Source organism: Trichinella spiralis (genome assembly GCF_000181795.1).
Source record: "Trichinella spiralis strain ISS 195 chromosome Unknown Scfld6, whole genome shotgun sequence".
Classification (NCBI taxonomy): Eukaryota; Metazoa; Nematoda; class Enoplea; order Trichinellida; family Trichinellidae; genus Trichinella; species Trichinella spiralis.
Window position 1 is genome coordinate 4,010,264 of NW_003526945.1, and position 17,021 is coordinate 4,027,284.

The 17,021-nt window shown below is 36.0% G+C and overlaps 6 protein-coding genes across 6 annotated transcripts; 5 read left to right on the forward strand and 1 right to left on the reverse strand.

Annotated features, from left to right (window-relative positions):
* The first annotated feature begins 3,378 nt into the window (after nucleotides 1–3,378).
* Nucleotides 3,379–3,958, forward strand: Tsp_08693 (hypothetical protein). Its single transcript, XM_003373918.1, is given in 3 exon segments — nucleotides 3,379–3,401; nucleotides 3,650–3,800; nucleotides 3,812–3,958. The coding sequence occupies 3 exon segments, from the start codon at nucleotides 3,379–3,381 to the stop codon at nucleotides 3,956–3,958; spliced, it is 321 nt and encodes a 106-aa protein (XP_003373966.1).
* Nucleotides 3,959–4,457: 499 nt separating this feature from the next.
* Tsp_08694 (conserved hypothetical protein) lies at nucleotides 4,458–4,772 on the forward strand. Its single transcript, XM_003373919.1, has one exon. The coding sequence runs from the start codon at nucleotides 4,458–4,460 to the stop codon at nucleotides 4,770–4,772; it is 315 nt and encodes a 104-aa protein (XP_003373967.1).
* A 678-nt stretch (nucleotides 4,773–5,450) lies between these two features.
* Tsp_08695 (meiotically up-regulated protein 182 protein) lies at nucleotides 5,451–6,936 on the reverse strand. Its single transcript, XM_003373920.1, has 5 exons — nucleotides 6,899–6,936; nucleotides 6,518–6,658; nucleotides 6,034–6,244; nucleotides 5,721–5,976; nucleotides 5,451–5,668 (listed from the first exon to the last, which is right to left on the reverse strand). The coding sequence occupies exons 1-5, from the start codon at nucleotides 6,934–6,936 to the stop codon at nucleotides 5,451–5,453; spliced, it is 864 nt and encodes a 287-aa protein (XP_003373968.1).
* A 798-nt stretch (nucleotides 6,937–7,734) lies between these two features.
* Nucleotides 7,735–9,849, forward strand: Tsp_08696 (Ras-related protein ARA-5). Its single transcript, XM_003373921.1, has 3 exons — nucleotides 7,735–7,917; nucleotides 7,977–8,436; nucleotides 8,906–9,849. The coding sequence occupies exons 1-3, from the start codon at nucleotides 7,735–7,737 to the stop codon at nucleotides 9,847–9,849; spliced, it is 1,587 nt and encodes a 528-aa protein (XP_003373969.1).
* A 1,542-nt stretch (nucleotides 9,850–11,391) lies between these two features.
* On the forward strand, nucleotides 11,392–12,187 carry Tsp_08697 (regulatory protein, FmdB family). The gene is made up of 4 exons (XM_003373922.1): nucleotides 11,392–11,493; nucleotides 11,559–11,597; nucleotides 11,694–11,866; nucleotides 12,037–12,187. The coding sequence occupies exons 1-4, from the start codon at nucleotides 11,392–11,394 to the stop codon at nucleotides 12,185–12,187; spliced, it is 465 nt and encodes a 154-aa protein (XP_003373970.1).
* Nucleotides 12,188–15,357: 3,170 nt separating this feature from the next.
* Tsp_08698 (calmodulin) lies at nucleotides 15,358–16,861 on the forward strand. The gene is made up of 4 exons (XM_003373923.1): nucleotides 15,358–15,491; nucleotides 15,708–15,915; nucleotides 16,180–16,347; nucleotides 16,724–16,861. The coding sequence occupies exons 1-4, from the start codon at nucleotides 15,358–15,360 to the stop codon at nucleotides 16,859–16,861; spliced, it is 648 nt and encodes a 215-aa protein (XP_003373971.1).
* Nucleotides 16,862–17,021: the final 160 nt, after the last annotated feature.

A 17,021-nucleotide genomic window follows, 5' to 3' on the forward strand; every position in this document is an offset into this window, starting at 1 on the left:
TTTGCAAAATTCTCTAATCTATCCATATATAACCGTAGCCAAAAAAAAAGATTTCAAAATTTTGGAAAAATCATTTTTCACCCAAAACGCGAAAACAGCAAAGTCTATAGCCCACAAAAATTCGATATTTTCGAAAATCCTATTTTTCTCAAAAAATAATGTGAGAATGTAGGAAAAAATTAGAAAACAACAATGAGCTTGGTACCACGTTGCCTGATTGCGTATTTCTAGAGATATGGTAAAAAACTGAAACTAAAATATAATATTAATATTGAAAAAAGGAAAAAAAATAAAATAAAAAAGTTGAAAAGATATTAGTAAAAAACGATTTTGTTAAAGTTTATCAAGAAATCCACATTATTTTGAGCAAAAACAGGTTCTTGTTTAAATAACATTTGTTCCTGAATTTTTTTTGCATATTACAGCATCCAAAAAGTTTCAAATTTTTGTTAATGCTATTTCATTCACTGAATACGCTGCAGAAATAAGAATTAGTAAATAATATATAAATGCAATTTTAAACCAATGTGGGGTTGTTTCTATTTGTAAATGTGATAATCGCTAACTAAATATTTCATCAAATTTCTGAAAAAATTATCGATAATGTGTTACTGAAAATGAATATGCCCATAGTTCAAGTAAAATTTTAGTTCGTGATCAACCATGCAATAAATAAATTGTTAGAATTTACTGGAAACACGCTTTTAGTGTTTTTAAACTCATAAGTTAATATCTGAGCGGTTTCGAAACAATTCTGTGCACGGAGATATTGTTTCATCCTCAGTTGTTAGTCTGATTATGTTCCTTCCATTTCGAACTAATTATTACCAAAACAAATACTATATGTAAGGCTCATTTTGTTATGAGGAATTCAAGGAGTGTTGAAAATGAGAATAAATCAAAATAGCCGCAGATTTGATACGAATGAGAACCCCTTGTGATGATAAAAATCATGAACAGCATTGTAATCCATGAAATGATTACGTTTCAAACAAAACAAATATTTGCTAAGCATACGTTAAGACAATCAAGTGTTATTCGACGTCTAAGAAAAATAACGTTAGAAATTCGTTTCATCTGATAATGATAAACAGATAAATTATTAAAAAGTTCATATATTGAGCGATTAAAATGAATTTCAGTTAGTTTTGAAGCAACTGTCGACAACTTAATCGAAATGGGCTGAAAATGTCAGAAAATTGGTTTGCCGAAAACTAAAATATATTGCACAAGGATGCATATTTTGACAGATTATAGCACTATAATGGAAAGAATCGTTCATTAGCTGAATCTCACATATTCCAGTTCAGTTTAAAGAAAGTTAACGATAGGCAACTTTTCTGTGTATTAAGATAAACAAACTGCCAACTTTAAAATCAATTTATTCCACTAGAATCATATTGTGTTCAATCAGACTTTGCAAAATTCTCTAATCTATCCATATATAACCGTAGCCAAGAAAAAGATTTCAAAATTTAGAAAAAACATTTTTCACCCAAAACGCGAAAACAGCAAAGTCTATAGCCCACGAAATTTCGATATTTTCGAAAATCCTATTTTTCTCAAAAAATAATGTGAGAATGTAGGAAAAAATTAGAAAACAACAATGGGCTTGGTCCCGTGTTTACGGATTGCGTATTTCTCGAAATATTGCGGAAAAACTGAAACTAAACTACGATTTTAATGGTGATGAAAGGAAAAGAAATACAATATAGAAGTTGAATAGATATTAGTGGAGAACAAGGTTCTAAAGTTTATTAACGAATTTGCAATATTTTGAGCAAAAACAGGTTCTTGTTTAAATAACATTTGTTCCTGAATTTTGTTTACATAATACAGTTTACAAAAAGTTTCAAATTTTTGTTAACGCTATGTTCTCCATTGAATACAATACAGAAATAAGAATTATTTAGAATAATAATATGTAAATGCAATGTTAATCCAATGTGGTGTTGTTTCTATTTGTAAATGTCACAATCGCTAACGAACTATTCCTTCAAATTTCTGAAAAAATCATGGATTACATGCTATTGAAAATTTGTGTACCCATAGTTTACGTAATACTGTAGTTCGTAATCAACCATGCAATAAATAAATCGTTCGAATTTCGTGGAAGTGATTAATGATTTTTATCAAAGTAAACACTTACAACGCCTACGTTTTGATTTGCAGAAATTGATGATTATTTAACAGTAATAATTTCAGAAATTTAATTCTATTAATCGTAAAAAAAAGAAATAATTAGTGAAAATGTAACAGATTCGATGTCAAAAATGTTTCATGTGCATAAATTGGCAGTCTCTGTTTCGGTTGAAAGAGAGTTACTGATAGCGACTATCCTATGTATTAAGGTACGCAATACGGCAAACTTAGAGCCCATTTATTCCACACCAACTGGACTCTAGAAAACTAGAAAACTCTGAAACTCTAGAAAACGCTATGTTTTATCAATATAAAACTATAACAATCAAAAAAAGTCCAAATTTTGAAAACAAATTTTTCGCCGATTTTCGCAAAGACAACCAAGTCTATAGCTCATGAAATTTTGCAATTTTCCAGAAAAATTTCTTTCTCTACAAATTAAGGCAATTAATTTGTATCGGTAGAGAATTATCCTCTAACTACTATAAAATTATCCCGAATACTCCTGATTGCGGACTTCTTGAAGTATAGCAAAAAAAGTGAAAATTAAAATAGAATTTTAACGAAGTCGAAATAAAAAGGAATGAAAAATAAAATTTAAATAAATGTGCATACCGAATGTTTTCATTAATTTTTACAACCAAGCTTTAAATGTTTTCACCTGAAAAAAGGAGTCTATTTTAATAAGAATTGTTCCTGATTTTCATTAAAGCAACAGGAACTTTCAAAATTAAAAACCTTTATTCTTTGAATTTTTTTGACTTATTACAATTTAGAGATAAGAATTATCCAAAATTATCACATGAGAAAGCTACTTTTCTACAATGTGCCAGTCTTTTTATTCTGTAAATTTCGAATGCCCAAACCGGTAACTTTATAAAATTTCTCAAAATATCATTGATTGCGGGTTATTCGAAATTTACATAGCTTTAACTGGCACACAATTGCTTGCAACTGTCATAATATTATTTTAGAATATGCCGTAGTTTCTGAGAAGAATGGAATAAGTTTCACAGTACAAACTGGTGGATACCTCTTCAGATTCGATGAAATTCCAATCCTGGGCCGATTAGTTTGACATGAATTGTGAATATATGTAATTAATTTTTACCGCTGGCCACTACTTTGAATGCTCATTATGCAAATCGCCTTTCCATCATTATTACGGTGCGAAATGAAATCAAAATAGTGACGGATTTGGCATCAGTGAGAAGATAGTTAATGAAGACGATAATTATGGGGACGGTATACCATGAACTGTTTATGTCATGTAAAAGATTTGCAATGCATACTTTCTGGTTCGCTGGTATAGATTGATGATCTAGCATCAACAGTTTCAGCAATTCATTTAAATTGATCATTAGAAAAAGTGAAATTAGTAGAAATCTAATACGTTGTAAGTCAACACTGTTTCACGGGCAGAAAGTCGCCGTCTGTGCTTCGGTAAACGGGATTTATTGATGGAGAACTTTTCCATCTTTTAAGGTAGGCAATACGACAATTTTAGAGGCTGTCTATTCCACAACTATTGGGCAGTTTCTGATGAAACTCCCCAGAGCACGATCATTTATCATTGTGAAAGTTTAACAATAAAAAAAAGTCCAAATTTCCCCGTTTTACGCGAAACAGCGAAATCATCAAATCCATCAAATTTCGAAGTTTTCTAGAGAACGTTTTTCTCAAAAATGGCTTGAAAAGACTTGATTCGGTGAGAAGTGATTCGAGAAGTACTGTAAACTTATCCGCACCGTTCCTGATTGTCTACTTCTCAATATTTTCCGCTGAAAGTCGACAACTTTCGTATGCATTAACATAGGCAAAGCGGCAACTTCAATTCACAACAGTTACCGCACTCATCATGTTTTATATAGTGCATTATGAATAACACCACTATTACTCTCCGCATATTTCGAAACATCCAAAAAACTACATAAGAATTAATGAAATAGTGAGAGAAGAAATATTTTATATCAAATAAGACAAAAGTCATTCAAATTTTTGCATTTAATTAAACAGATCTTTACATACTGGACAATACTTACGAAAAGATCGAATAAAGCAATAAAAATGAACAGCATTTTAAGAAATGCATACTTTACTGCACGCTTGTTGTTCCAACCGCATTGCGCTTTTTCTTTTGGCAATGTGCCATCTCTAAGGACGAAGTACTGCAATTATGCCAGAAGCATTATCCTCTTTGTAATGCGTTGCACCTAATTAATGCCGCCGTCTTTAATTATCTTGACGTACTCAAACCAATGCTAGTGCATGCCTTCATCACACTACTAAGCATATATGCCATATTCTGGTGAACAATGAACAATGCTTCTTTGATTAATATGTTTGACGACACTGACAATGAACAAACACATCATTGTGTACAGACCAGAGAATCGTTGAAATATAACATTATCATAGAAACGCCGTGTAGCATGGAACCTTCTTTAAACTCCTCTCATTCCAAGTTATATATATCTGACAAACATTCAAAAAAGGCTCAGGATAAACAATACGCTGACAAATGGCCAATTTGTGAATCAATTGCTGCGCACACGCTTGCTCGGATGATTAAGCATTTGAAACGGACAGCGGATTCTCATAACGAACAGGAAAAAAAATTAATGGAATAATCAACAACCTATGGAACAAAGTTCGAAATTTCGCAGCCAAACTGGAAACTTGAAGAAGGTGAGAAAAACATCAATCTATACAGTGCAAGTTAATAATGTTCAAGTATTAATTCAATCGACAATAAGGACGATTATAATACTGAAAATGTGGAAATTACTTTTCCCACTTGAGAAATATTATCAATTAATGTTTCTCACCTTGAATAGGAAATACCTTGCCTTTTAATTGCTCGTTTAATTTTGCTATGAGCAACCTGGTATTGTGAAATTTTTCAGCAATTATTGTAAATTGAATAAATGACAGATTTGGTCGTGAAAGGAGTTGAACATTCTTATCCGGTAGCAAATTTCGAATGATTTGGTTAAAAATTTATAACGGTGAACTGTTATTTTTGAAATTAGAATTAACAGTTTGCTTGTTTCCCAAAGCAGGACGCTTGGAAAGCGAATACCGATACTGAGTTCATTTCTGCCTGTTGTTTTTTCACGATTGTTGGGCTTAGAATTTGTCGAGAAATTTTTTGAAATTCTGATTCGAGAACTTGTTTTCGGACAACGAATCGAATGGATTATTGTTAATAAAATGTTAATTTACGATGCAAATTGAAATGAAAGAATACGATTTGAAATTAGTAATTCATTTTCCGTCCTCTTTACTTTCTCAGCGCGAAGAGCAGATCAGTTATGATTATTAATTAAAATGAAATTATCTCCTTCTGGATAAGCTGGTAAATTTAGTTGATACTTGTCGGCCACGCTTTCGGGAACGAAACGGCCTCCAAGAAAATGAAAATCACCACGGAATTTGATTGCGCATTTTTTCGGTGCAGTCAAAGAAATCAAACACTTCGGTTGCAGCGCATCCCCATCTATAGGACCTTGTTCAACGTGCCAACCTAAATTACAAACATAGCAATGATGGAACAGTGAAAGGTGGAAAAAATCTACCGGACGGTATGTCGATGCTGACCACTGGTATGGAATTGAACTTCGCAAGTTGTTGCAAGATTGTTTTGTAAGGTTCCTTAGCGGGAGGCTTGAAACTGAATCCAAAAATTGCATCAACTATCAAATGAAAAGTGTTCATATTGATGCCTTCAAGTGAATCACTGATTGGAATTCGAAATCCCTTCACTTGAGTAAGCAGTCTTTTCATCAAAATTGATCGTGGATTTGCTGGATAAACAACATGCGGCTGGTAATTCTGGAGACAGAGAAAACTCTTTTCAACGTTTACTCGCAAAATTACTTTGAAACTTACAAACATTTTCAAATGTCTGGCGCAGACCAACCCATCGCCACCGTTATTACCTGGCCCGCAGACGATCAGCACATTGTTGAATGATTGTCCGGGCGGATATGCTTTCAAAATTGAATTCGCGCACGACAGTCCGGCCAATTCCATCAACTGATCGACGGAAAACTGATATTCATCGAACAACTCTGTATCAATGTTTATCGCTTCTTGTTGACTTGAAAAAGAAAAAATATTTTAAACTCTGCCAACATTGTACACTTGATATAGAAGACAGGAACTTTTATTCGATACGAAATTTCATTTCTAACCTGTCACGAACTTTAAACAAATCGTAACAATTAATTAAAATTATTTATTTTTCAACAAGTAAAAAAAAATCACAACAACTAATTAAAAAAACACCGCTGCAAAAGTGGAATTCAATTCCAACTTCACTGTATATAATTTTGAACAAGTAATATAAAAGTGAAAATCGACAATTGCATACGTTAAATATTTCACCATATTGGATACTTTTCGAAAAGTGGATGCGAATAATTTCCCCTTCAACAGCAAAATACTTCGCAGAGAAGTTGCAGACATGCAGATTTGAACACCATAAGTCGCCTGGGAATTTTCGCTCTGCAAACTGAACAATGTAGCAGTAGTGACAAAATTTGAAAATGAAGGTTCAATTTAATAGAAAAACGCGAATGGTTTAAAATTGAATACATCGAAATGTTACAATAATTGAAATATTTGATAAAAGTAATTGCTTTGTCATACTGTGCTTATTGTTAGTCGAATTATTCAATGTTGACATAAATTTGGCGTTGGATGAAAAGAAAAAGGACTTTTCGATTGTTTAGATTGGTTGATTCAAATTGACCTGCAATGTACGTTGCTCTGAGCTTCATCGTTGTTCATCTACTGTGCAGCGATCCATCTGCTGCTGATCTCTCATCCGAGCATTATGTAGCACTGATGAGCGAGTTGAGTTTTTTTGCGTTTCGCAGTTTTCAGATTTTTTTTTATTTGATATTATAAAATGAAAATATTTTTAATAATTGTAACTGACCAAAATTGAAAATGATCACAATTAAAAGGAGATTTAGGTGAAAAATGGTTGCGATTCGAAAAGTTTTCGAAAACATGTTCATCAACATGCAATTACAGTATACCCACTTATAGTCAATTGATTATTTGGTCATAGAAATGTGACAATGGAAAAAGTGAAAATATTTTATAACTGAAGTTTGTATTTTTATTTTCAAATTATGTTTTGCTTTTCAAGTGTAAAATTTTACTTTTCTGCAAACTCAATTATTCGTACTTGAATATTACAGTAAGTGAAGAAAAAAAATACCAATTAAAGTAAGAAATTCAATTATGCGTCCAATGGGTGGTGAGTTTTCAGTTTGGATTTGTTTATTTTTTGTTGTTAAATTAATATTTTTGACAGCAGTGTAAAAGTAGGTTTTGTAAAATGTTGAATTGTTCATGATTGATTGTTCTGTCATGTATCGATATCTGTTCAATGATCAGCGTTGACTGATGGAATCAGTTGAACGAGCGCGTGTGGTGTAAACTTGAGCAATGATAAATTTATTATTACTATTTTTGAGTTTTGAAAATTTTCTTCCACACAGATAGATGTTCGCGTGAGTTTCAGTTCGCAGTGCAGTGCAGTGCAGTGCAGTGGTTGCTGGTTGTTCACAGTTGACAATGACCACACAAGCTCGTAAACAAGTGTACAAATTGGTGCTGTGCGGCGACTACGGAGTTGGCAAGAGTTCACTGTTCCGACGGTTTGTGTTCGACACGTTCGTCGAATCGTCGGACCGGAAATGCACGTTGGGATTTGACCATTTTGAAAAGACATATCCCATAGACGACAAATGTGTAACGGTAAGTGTATGTGTGTGTGTGTGTGTGTGCGTGCGTGCGTATATTGTTCAGTTTTGCAGTTACAACTTTGGGACACGGGTGGCTTGGAGCGTGTGGCGACAGTGACGAGCAGTTATTTCAAATTTTCCAACGGCGTTCTGCTCGTTTTTGCCTACGACGACATGGACTCGTTGAACGACCTGTCGCAGCATTTGGTCGAAGCGTTGACTTGCGCCGAACAGGCTCGCTATTTCCTCTGCGGCAACAAAGCCGATTTGTACAACGAGCACAACGGCTACGGGCCCAACGAGGAGAATGTGAATTTGTTTTGCCAGCAGAGCAGTGTTGGCGGTGTGGGCGGCGGCAGCAATTTGTTCAGTCGTGTTTACAAAGTTAGCTGCAAAACGAACGAAAATGTCGACGAAATGTTCAAAGACATCGCCAGACAACTCTCCGTTCACGGCTGCCATTCGGCTGCGCCGGATCCTGAAATGTTTCGACTGAAAGCTGTGGAGCCGTCGTCTTCGTATCGTCGACGATGTTGTTATTGAACATTGTCGACAATTGCTGTGTGTGTTTTACTTGAAAAATTTTCGCAGCACCATGTTCCCTGTTGCGGATGCGATATGCGGAACGACGAATGCATTGGATTTTTCCCACCGCCCTCCCCCCCCCTCTCCCCTTTCCTCGCCACAGTGACAGTAAATTGTGAGATAATTTTGTACAGAGAAAATGAAAATTAAGTTGTTCGTACGGTAATTTTGATTGACAAAATTCAACGGTTGCCAAGTGGTGTCTCGTTGCCAGGCAACGGTGTTCGGTGGCAATTCGCGTCGCGATGGTTGTTCGCCAACAGGTCGGTTTCGTCGTGTCAGTTGTTATTTGTTTGGTCGTTTCGATAGCGTGGCTGTGCGTGATGATTGCTGGCGGTCGACTGAACACCAGTCGGGCTGTATCGAATGGCAAAAATGCGCGAAGCGGTTAGCTGAGCGCCAAAAAAAAAATATAGTATTCAATCAAAAATTCGACCACGATGACCGTCGACGTCCACGAAGATCCGGTGCGCGTTGTCCGTCGGGCCAGAATCTGTTCGGCCGCGTTCTGCTTCCATACGCTTTCGTCAACGTTCGCCGTCCTGTTTCCGCTGGTGATCGTGCTCAAGTATGGAAACTGGTGCCGACAGACGCCGACGTTTGCATGGCAACGGCCGGCGATGACGTTCGGCGGCGAATTTTTCGTCCTGCTCTCGGGCCGGTCGTCGAACTCGTCCGACGGTCACTTGTTGTTCTGGAGCAGCGACGAGCGTTTCAACCGGCGAGACCAACGCCACGCCCGACCCTCGTTGGTCGAAACGTGCGAAATGGACCTCGACGGCGACGGTCTGGTGGACGAAATGCAATTCAACGCCGCCGTGCCGCTGCACCACAGCCGGCTGGAAACAGTCGACTCGGCCAAGCTGTGGCTCGTTTTCAACCGTATGCTCAGATCGGGCGGCCAGTGTCAATTCGACGAGGACGTGCTTGTGATGTTGGACGGCGGCGGTTCGGGTACAGTCGGACACCGGTGGACTGTGTCGGGCAGTTTGCGCGTGTCGGTTGTCGGTTCGAGCTCATCGTCACTGTCGGCCTGCGAACCCAGAAAAGCCGACCAGTCGCCTTTGGGTCGGTTGTTGACCACGTCGGACAAGTCGCCGCTGGACAGGACCGTGTCCGAGATCGAAGGGCAGTTGTTGTTCAGAGTCGGGACTCTGGTTCCGTCGTACGGCCGGTGGCTCGAGACGTCGGACCTGGGCGCCGACCGATTTCGCATCAACGTCACCGTCGCCTACGTCGAAGAGCCGAGTCGGCTGTGGACGAGCAGCTTCGAAAACGTCTCCCTGGCTTGGACGCAGTATTTGACTCTGTTCGTGCCGGTGTTGATTTTGGTCCGATTCGTTCGTCGGCTGGTCTATAAAAACAATCTACTCAGTACAGTTGTTGCAGAAGAGAAGAAATAATTTCAATCGACCAGAACAAGAAGAAAAAAAAAATAATAATACCAATTGATTGATATTCGCAATGATTAATTAATTCATCTTGTCGATTGTTTGTAATGAAATTTCGACAAATCGCGTCGGTCGGCTCAAAGGCCTGCGTGGGCGGCCGACTGAGAATTGTACTGCGTATTTTTCATTAAAATGATCAAAAAATTGCGTTCGCGAAAGCTACAGTAGGAAAATTGGAAAAAAAAACAAAACGATTCGATCCGAAATAAATGTTAACAATAAATAAATAATTGCGTGCATCATTTAAACGGGGGGAAGAACAAAAAAAAGTGAAAAATGTGATTAAGGAAAAAGTTGAAATTCCGTCGGGTGTTGGTGTGTTGTTTTTTATTCATTGAAGAAAAAGTGAAACGTCGACCGTGGTGTGTGTTGGTGGATGTTCGACAGTCGAGGGATTAATCAGTGGAATTATTCGTCGAAAATTAATGTTGCTCAACAGAAACAGAGAGCTTTTGAGAGAAAGAGACAGAGAGAAGAGAAAAGCCACATTGATCACCACCGCCGGCCGTTTTGACCACTGTCGCACCATATTATGAGAAATAACAAAGTATGCGTTGTTGTTGTTGTTGTTGTTGTTTTGCTCTTTTATTCATTTTCACAATAGAAATGAAAATATTTAATATTTGAAATATTTTTCAAGTTATAATAAAAAATAAGGATGTTCAAAATTGTCACCATGTTTCTTTCGTATTCGGAATAATTGGACAGTAGGAGGATGTGCGTGCTGGTGCTTGGTTGTGCAAAGTTCAATTTGCATCGCTGATGAAATTCGTCGGCGTCGATTGGTCAGGAATTATTACAAATCGATCATATGCAAATTTTCTGTTTCCTTTTCCATTCGTCGCGTGGGACAATTATTATTATTTTAGCAATTTTTCCATTTCCATTGTTAACAATTGTTCAATATTTTCTCTCTCACTCTCTCCTCTCCACGGAAGAACAAACCTGAAGAATAACCAAACCGAATAACAATGCGCCAGAATTTGAATTTTCCCATTTGCCTCGTTCAACAACGTGTTGTTTGTCAGTTGGAAATTGAAAAGATTAATTTGGCGAAATTTACCGTTATTATATTATTACCTTCCGTTTCTTTTTCTCCCACACATACAAATCAATAAATCTATAAGCAAACATAAATATCCATTTGAATTGGTGGATTTGTGGGGGCTGTGTTATTGGTACGCGGCCGAGGGCGGACACATTGGAGAGCTTTTAAATTTTCAACAACGTGGCCGGCCACTTGAACAGATTTTATTTTTCATTTCTTTCTGCTTGTTAAACACGTAGACGACGGACCACTTTTCGCAAATGAATAAATGCATCACCAATGCAACCGTGATTTCCGAGCTTTTTCTCCAATTTCTTCTCTCTCGGAACGGACAAAATTGAAAAATATTTAATTTTTATTCATCGCAGACTTTGAATAAATGAATAATTAATTTTGAAATAAAATGTGGAAAAAAGGAAAAACATTTTTTCAACCAATAAAACGTTGTTACTTTTCTCACTGTCCAGGTTGTGGAACAAGCACAATTCCACCGATCCAGCGGCTTGTTGGGAAAAACATTCACTTTCTCTGTTGTTGTTGTTGCTGTTGTTGAAATGAAAATTTTTACAGTACACAGACCAAAGTCAGTATCCACAAAAAGAGACTCATGTTCAAAAGTTATTATTATTATTATTATTGTTTTTTTTTCATTTTTATATTCTTGATTTTTTGACAATTGTGAAATGAGAATTTGTTTCAATTCAGATTCAAATAAAGAAAACCACAACACCTTCATCTGGAGGCAAATTTTCTCGGTCCAATTCCATCTTCTCAAGCGTAGCCCAATTCAAGACGCTGGCAAGTAGTTCGAGAAAATGCTTCGATGGAAAAGCTTCTTCTTCTTCTTCTTCTTCTTCTTCTTTTTGCACGTCGGCAAGGTTTGTTAATATATTTAAATTTTATGAAATCAAAAGAAAAAGAAGAATTATCGAATACTACGCTTGATCAGTTGTAAAAATAAGCTTTTGAGTTTGCATGCATGTCGAGACCAAGAATTATGGTAGTTATTCAATCAAGAATGATTGTGAAAGTTTAAACTGTTGGTCAGGCATGAGGCGCAATTTGCAACGACAATGCCGGCTGGCATCGGCGTCGTTCAATCCCGCGTGCATATTGTCTCCAGTGTTGGAAATGCTGCTTCTCCGAATTGGCCATTAGCAGGGAAGCGCGCGTGCTGGCTGGGCAAGTTGGAAATATGATGAACAGCAGGGTGGAGAATGGAATGCACAAGATCCGCCCAACAGCCGCCAGAATTTGACATCCGAACGTTGATTATTGAGCTTTGCCAAACAGCAGGCGGGTCAGAAGGAATTTTGATCGCATGTCGGGGTGGTGTCGAAATTGAAACCCAAGAATTCGATGAATGCGTTGCGTTTCGCGTTGCGCAACCCAAACGACAAGCAGATAAACACCGCATCCACATTATATATTAGCCTCTTCACTCTCGTTGCGCTGCCATTCCACGCGTCCACTAGTAAAGCACAGTCTGTCGTCAGCATCATGCTCTTCCATTAACTTCCGTCTGGAAATTTAAATTTTCATTCAATTATTCAAAACTTCCACACCGAATCATCTGCATTATTGCTTTCTCGCTCGCTTGTCCGTCCTCTTGTTGACCATTAATTAATCCAACATTTTTACAAAAGGTATGCTAATTTGATTTTCAAAGCAATCATTTAAGTGTGATTTCATTTCCAATTTCCGACAATTCATCATCAATTATAACAATTGAGAGAAAAACATTTTTTTTTCAATTAATTTGAATAAAAACCAAACCGCAGACGTAATTAATATGTTGGCTTTTTTCTCCTTTTATTCATTGCCGAACCTGATGCTTCTTCACAGTATATCATTAGTTCTCAGTTTTGCTGTTCAGTGAAGGATGATGCTTTTGCAAGCTTCTCGGTGCTTTCTCCAAAATCAATCAGACTCTTCGTCTGCATCCGAGCAAATAGTAATAATAATAATAATGCCACGCCAAGATTTAATTTTGACAATCCATTCCCAGAAGAAGATAATACAAAATTGTTTTTTTCATGTTTTCTCTTTCTATTTGAACAATTCATTTCAAAATCACCGCCATTAGTTTGCAGAATCAATTTCCAACCATTCCATCGTGTACACTTTGGATGTGAGCAGTGGATTTTCACTTCACCCAATTGGTGGTTTATCCTTTGCTTATTTGTTCATTTCTGAAATGTCAATTTTACAATTCAATTCAAATCGACTCCAATATAACACAAAAAATTTACATAATAATAACGTTGTTGAAGAATGCAAATTATTTGCAAAAAAAACAACAAAGTTGTGTATTTCAAAGTGTATATTTAAACATTCGAAAATGTACTACTATTTTTTTTCATTTTATTTTTCACTTCGTCCTGGCACTGCCGTGTATTATTTTTTTTTGAATTATACTACGCCGGCTAACGTTTGAAAATTACCCACAAACAAAAAGTGTTTTCAATTTTCGCAAAACAACTCTCAAAAATGCTCATACACTTTTGCTCATCGTCATCTTGGCACTTAGCTGAACTTGAAAATGCCCGGTTAATTCACTTGAAAACTAGACATAAGCTGGTCGAGTTTAATGGATAAATTTTTGAAATAAGTGCACTAACGCCGCGACCAGGGGAAGAACATTCTTTTCAATAAACGCTGCTGCTGTTTGGGAATGCAATTTTGCCACTGCAATTGCCAGATGTCTAAGCATCTTATTCATCATCATCATCATACTTTTTGTTGAATTGCATTCTTTAAAATTTTTATTTTCAAACCGCTGTCCAAACTTTCCCATCCACTTACTCACTTTGACTGAGGATCATTCACCACCGGTCGTATTTAGTTGATACAATTTCATCCATTCAAAATCTACATCCACCACAGTCGGGTAAGTATGTTCTGAACGTGCGGCTCTGATCGATCAATTTCTCTGAAATCAAAAAATAACAATTTTCAAAATTGAACAACATTCCCTTTCGTAGAGTAAACATAAATTTCAATTGTACATTTTGTTCAATCAAATTTGATCAATTGATCCGATAAAAATGATAAGACAAATAATAATTGTTAATCCGCTTTGAAAAATTGCTGCTGCTGTTGCTGCTGCACGACGCAATTGCCAGCCGACAATTAATGCGTGCGCGCGCACACAATTCCAAGTGATTCAACAAAATATTTATGAATGGCAGCTGTTATTGTGGCTAATATGCTTGTTGCTCGAATGCCAAAGCACGATCGGACAACTGTTTTCAATTTATCGTTTCACGAATTTCAACGCAATTTATCATAGTTGAACAAACCTTCCATATGCAAATTGCCATTGCCGACCAACAAAATTGCTCCATTCCATTCAACTCTTCAACAGTTGTTCAATTGTTTCTTTGTTTACAAATTGTACAGTAATACTCGAAGGATCATCGCCCAAATTACAGTAATCTCATTTTTGCACAATTTGACCAAATTTTGTAAAACAAAAATCAAACATAACCAATTTTAAATATTAATATTGCTTTTCAATTTTCCATTTTGATTTCTGAAAAATGTGAACAAATTAACAATTAATTGCACGCTTGCAGTGAAATTATTGCCACAAGATAGAGTGGAAAGCGGTGCTTTGTCCAAGTTTAGTCTTAATTCTGTCGTCTGCAAAATAGCAAAACTGTTGTAGTGAATTTTTTATTTGCATACAATTTGCAGCTATGAAGACGTGAAAAGGGTCGCTTTTCGCTCAATGTCTCCTTTCTGACGTCACAGCTTTGCTGCAGTTGGATCATCAGCAACGGAAATGCGGTGCAAAAAATTTCACCACACAGCCGTATAGCCAACTAATCCGGCTCTTTTTTGAGGAACTGAGGCAGAGATTAAAAAAACACTAATGATACGAATAAAAATGTGTGTAATACGAGTTACAATATTTTTTGTTTATTGGTGGTAAACAACAAGTAAATGCACAAGACGATGCGGGGTGTTAAATTAGTTTTTGATCGTAAAAATGGAACGCGTAAAGTTGGGCAGTGTTGGATATTTGTGATAAATTTCATTCGACCACCGATCATTAATAAAAATTGCATTTTTAATTTTAGAATTAAATATAGACGGTGGACGTGCCTCACGTCAGTCAGTGTAGGTTGTGTTGTTCATCATTATCGGACTTTCCATCTATTTTTTTTCCTCCTCACTCCTCAGAGACCGAAAGGGCAAAATGACGAGACTGATCGTAAACTTTAAATATATGTGAATGCCTCTGATTGCGCAAGTTTAAAAATTGCATTTATTTGTCGCATATGCTTTATATGTGAAATCCATTTTCTTCCAAGCCGACTGCGCCAGTTACGAGCATTCGACGAGCGCTGGTGCTTATTCATTTATGCATCAGTTTTGTGTTGTTTGTCAATGTCGACTTGAAGATGTGCTTTCGGCATCTTGTGTGCGCATATTTGCCGTCAACAATTCAGTTGTTCACGTTCAATATTCGATTGACATTGTTGAACACCTCTCCGTGTCTGGATGTTAGCCATTTCCACAACAACAACAACAACAACAACTTCCACTATAATATAATTCAGCCGGCTATTTCTAAATATATTCTCCATCTTCTCAATTGTCATTAATTAGAAATTAATGAAGAAAAATTAAATAAATTTTACGCGATTATTTAAAATTTTTTGCAAAAAAAACATTTTATTATAATGAAAAATTTGAAATAATTGTGTGTAGACGTTCACTGAGTTCTACGGCAGCGATGGTTTCCTCTTCTTCATCTTCTAACCAAGTGACCGACAATTTGGTGAATCAGTTGACGCCGGATGAAGTTGACGAATTTCGAGAAGCTTTCATGATGTTCGACAAGGACAAAAATGGAACCATCTCGACAAAAGAGCTCGGCGTTGCCATGCGATCATTGGGACAGAATCCAACTGAACAAGTAAATGATAAAAATTTGCATTGTTTCCATTAAACACTTTCACCTATCATCACCAACTGATAATATTATGATTGAATAATTTTATTTCATTCCATTTCAAATGCAAATAAGTTAACAATAGATAAATGAAAAAATTTCCCACAATTTCCTCCATCTACATTATTAATAGTGTTTGTGTAAATATTTGAAAAATAATTTCAATTTATACACATATATATATATATATATATATATATATAATTTATTTATTTATTTATATTTGAGGAGCTGATTGAAATGATCAACGAGGTAGATATTGATGGAAATGGTCAAATTGAGTTTCCAGAATTTTGCCTAATGATGAAACGTATGATGAAAGAGACAGATTCTGAAATGATACGGGAAGCTTTTCGTGTATTTGACAAGGATGGTAATGGTGTTGTCACTGCACAGGTGAGCAGATGCAACTTATTCACTTGTTGAAGCTTCTTGTTCCGCAACACAGCAAAAGCAAGCATTGTTTGTTTTACTTTGCAGCTTGTGCTTTGTTCATTGACCAAATTTACAACAGTCATAAAATTTGCCATTGTTTTATTAAATATTTAAAAACGTTCCTACTGTACAAATGAAATCTTAAAATTAAATCAATTCAATAAATAGAAATGAATTAATTAGAAATGATAAATTATTTTTCTATTGATACAATAGTTTATCAATACTTTTTTATTCGACTCGTAATTTTTAAATTAATATTTGCTTATGTGAAAGAGAACGACAGCTATTGCTATAAGTATGATTAAATTGAATTTATTGTTTGCGTTCAATTTAGGAATTCCGCTATTTCATGATGCACATGGGTATGCAGTTTACTGAAGATGAAGTAGATGAAATGATTCAAGAAGTGGACGTTGACGGTGATGGTCAAATTGATTATGAAGAATTTGTTAAAATGATGACTTCTAGGTGACAACAAACCCAACGATATTTTTCTCCTTTAACAGCAGCAATATCTCTTTCTCTTCTTTTCTTTTTAGCGTTTCGCTTATTTTTGTTTCTGATTCTTTTTTGATTTTGCATTGCATTTTTATAACGAAAAATTCCTTTTATTAATCGCATATTCCACATAT

Coding starts and splice junctions, on each gene's coding strand:
- Tsp_08693 (XM_003373918.1), top strand. CDS start 3,379: ATGGGGACGGTATACCATGAACT. Junction 3,402..3,649: donor GGGACGGTATACCATGAACT/GTTTATGTCATG, acceptor CGACAATTTTAG/AGGCTGTCTATTCCACAACT.
- Tsp_08694 (XM_003373919.1), top strand. CDS start 4,458: ATGAACAATGCTTCTTTGATTAATATGTTTGACGACACTGACAATGAA.
- Tsp_08695 (XM_003373920.1), bottom strand. CDS start 6,936: ATGAACAACGATGAAGCTCAGAGCAACGTACATTGCAG. Junction 6,245..6,517: donor AATATGGTGAAATATTTAAC/GTATGCAATTGT, acceptor TTCTTTTTCAAG/TCAACAAGAAGCGATAAACA. Junction 5,977..6,033: donor CCAGACATTTGAAAATGTTT/GTAAGTTTCAAA, acceptor CTCTGTCTCCAG/AATTACCAGCCGCATGTTGT.
- Tsp_08697 (XM_003373922.1), top strand. CDS start 11,392: ATGTGGAAAAAAGGAAAAACATTTTTTCAACCAATAAAACGTTGTTAC. Junction 11,494..11,558: donor TTCCACCGATCCAGCGGCTT/GTTGGGAAAAAC, acceptor AAATTTTTACAG/TACACAGACCAAAGTCAGTA. Junction 11,598..11,693: donor ATCCACAAAAAGAGACTCAT/GTTCAAAAGTTA, acceptor GTTTCAATTCAG/ATTCAAATAAAGAAAACCAC.
- Tsp_08698 (XM_003373923.1), top strand. CDS start 15,358: ATGCATCAGTTTTGTGTTGTTTGTCAATGTCGACTTGAAGATGTGCTT. Junction 15,916..16,179: donor GACAGAATCCAACTGAACAA/GTAAATGATAAA, acceptor TTTATATTTGAG/GAGCTGATTGAAATGATCAA. Junction 16,348..16,723: donor ATGGTGTTGTCACTGCACAG/GTGAGCAGATGC, acceptor CGTTCAATTTAG/GAATTCCGCTATTTCATGAT.
- Tsp_08696 (XM_003373921.1), top strand. CDS start 7,735: ATGACCACACAAGCTCGTAAACAAGTGTACAAATTGGTGCTGTGCGGC. Junction 7,918..7,976: donor TAGACGACAAATGTGTAACG/GTAAGTGTATGT, acceptor TCAGTTTTGCAG/TTACAACTTTGGGACACGGG. Junction 8,437..8,905: donor GTCTTCGTATCGTCGACGAT/GTTGTTATTGAA, acceptor AAAAAAATATAG/TATTCAATCAAAAATTCGAC.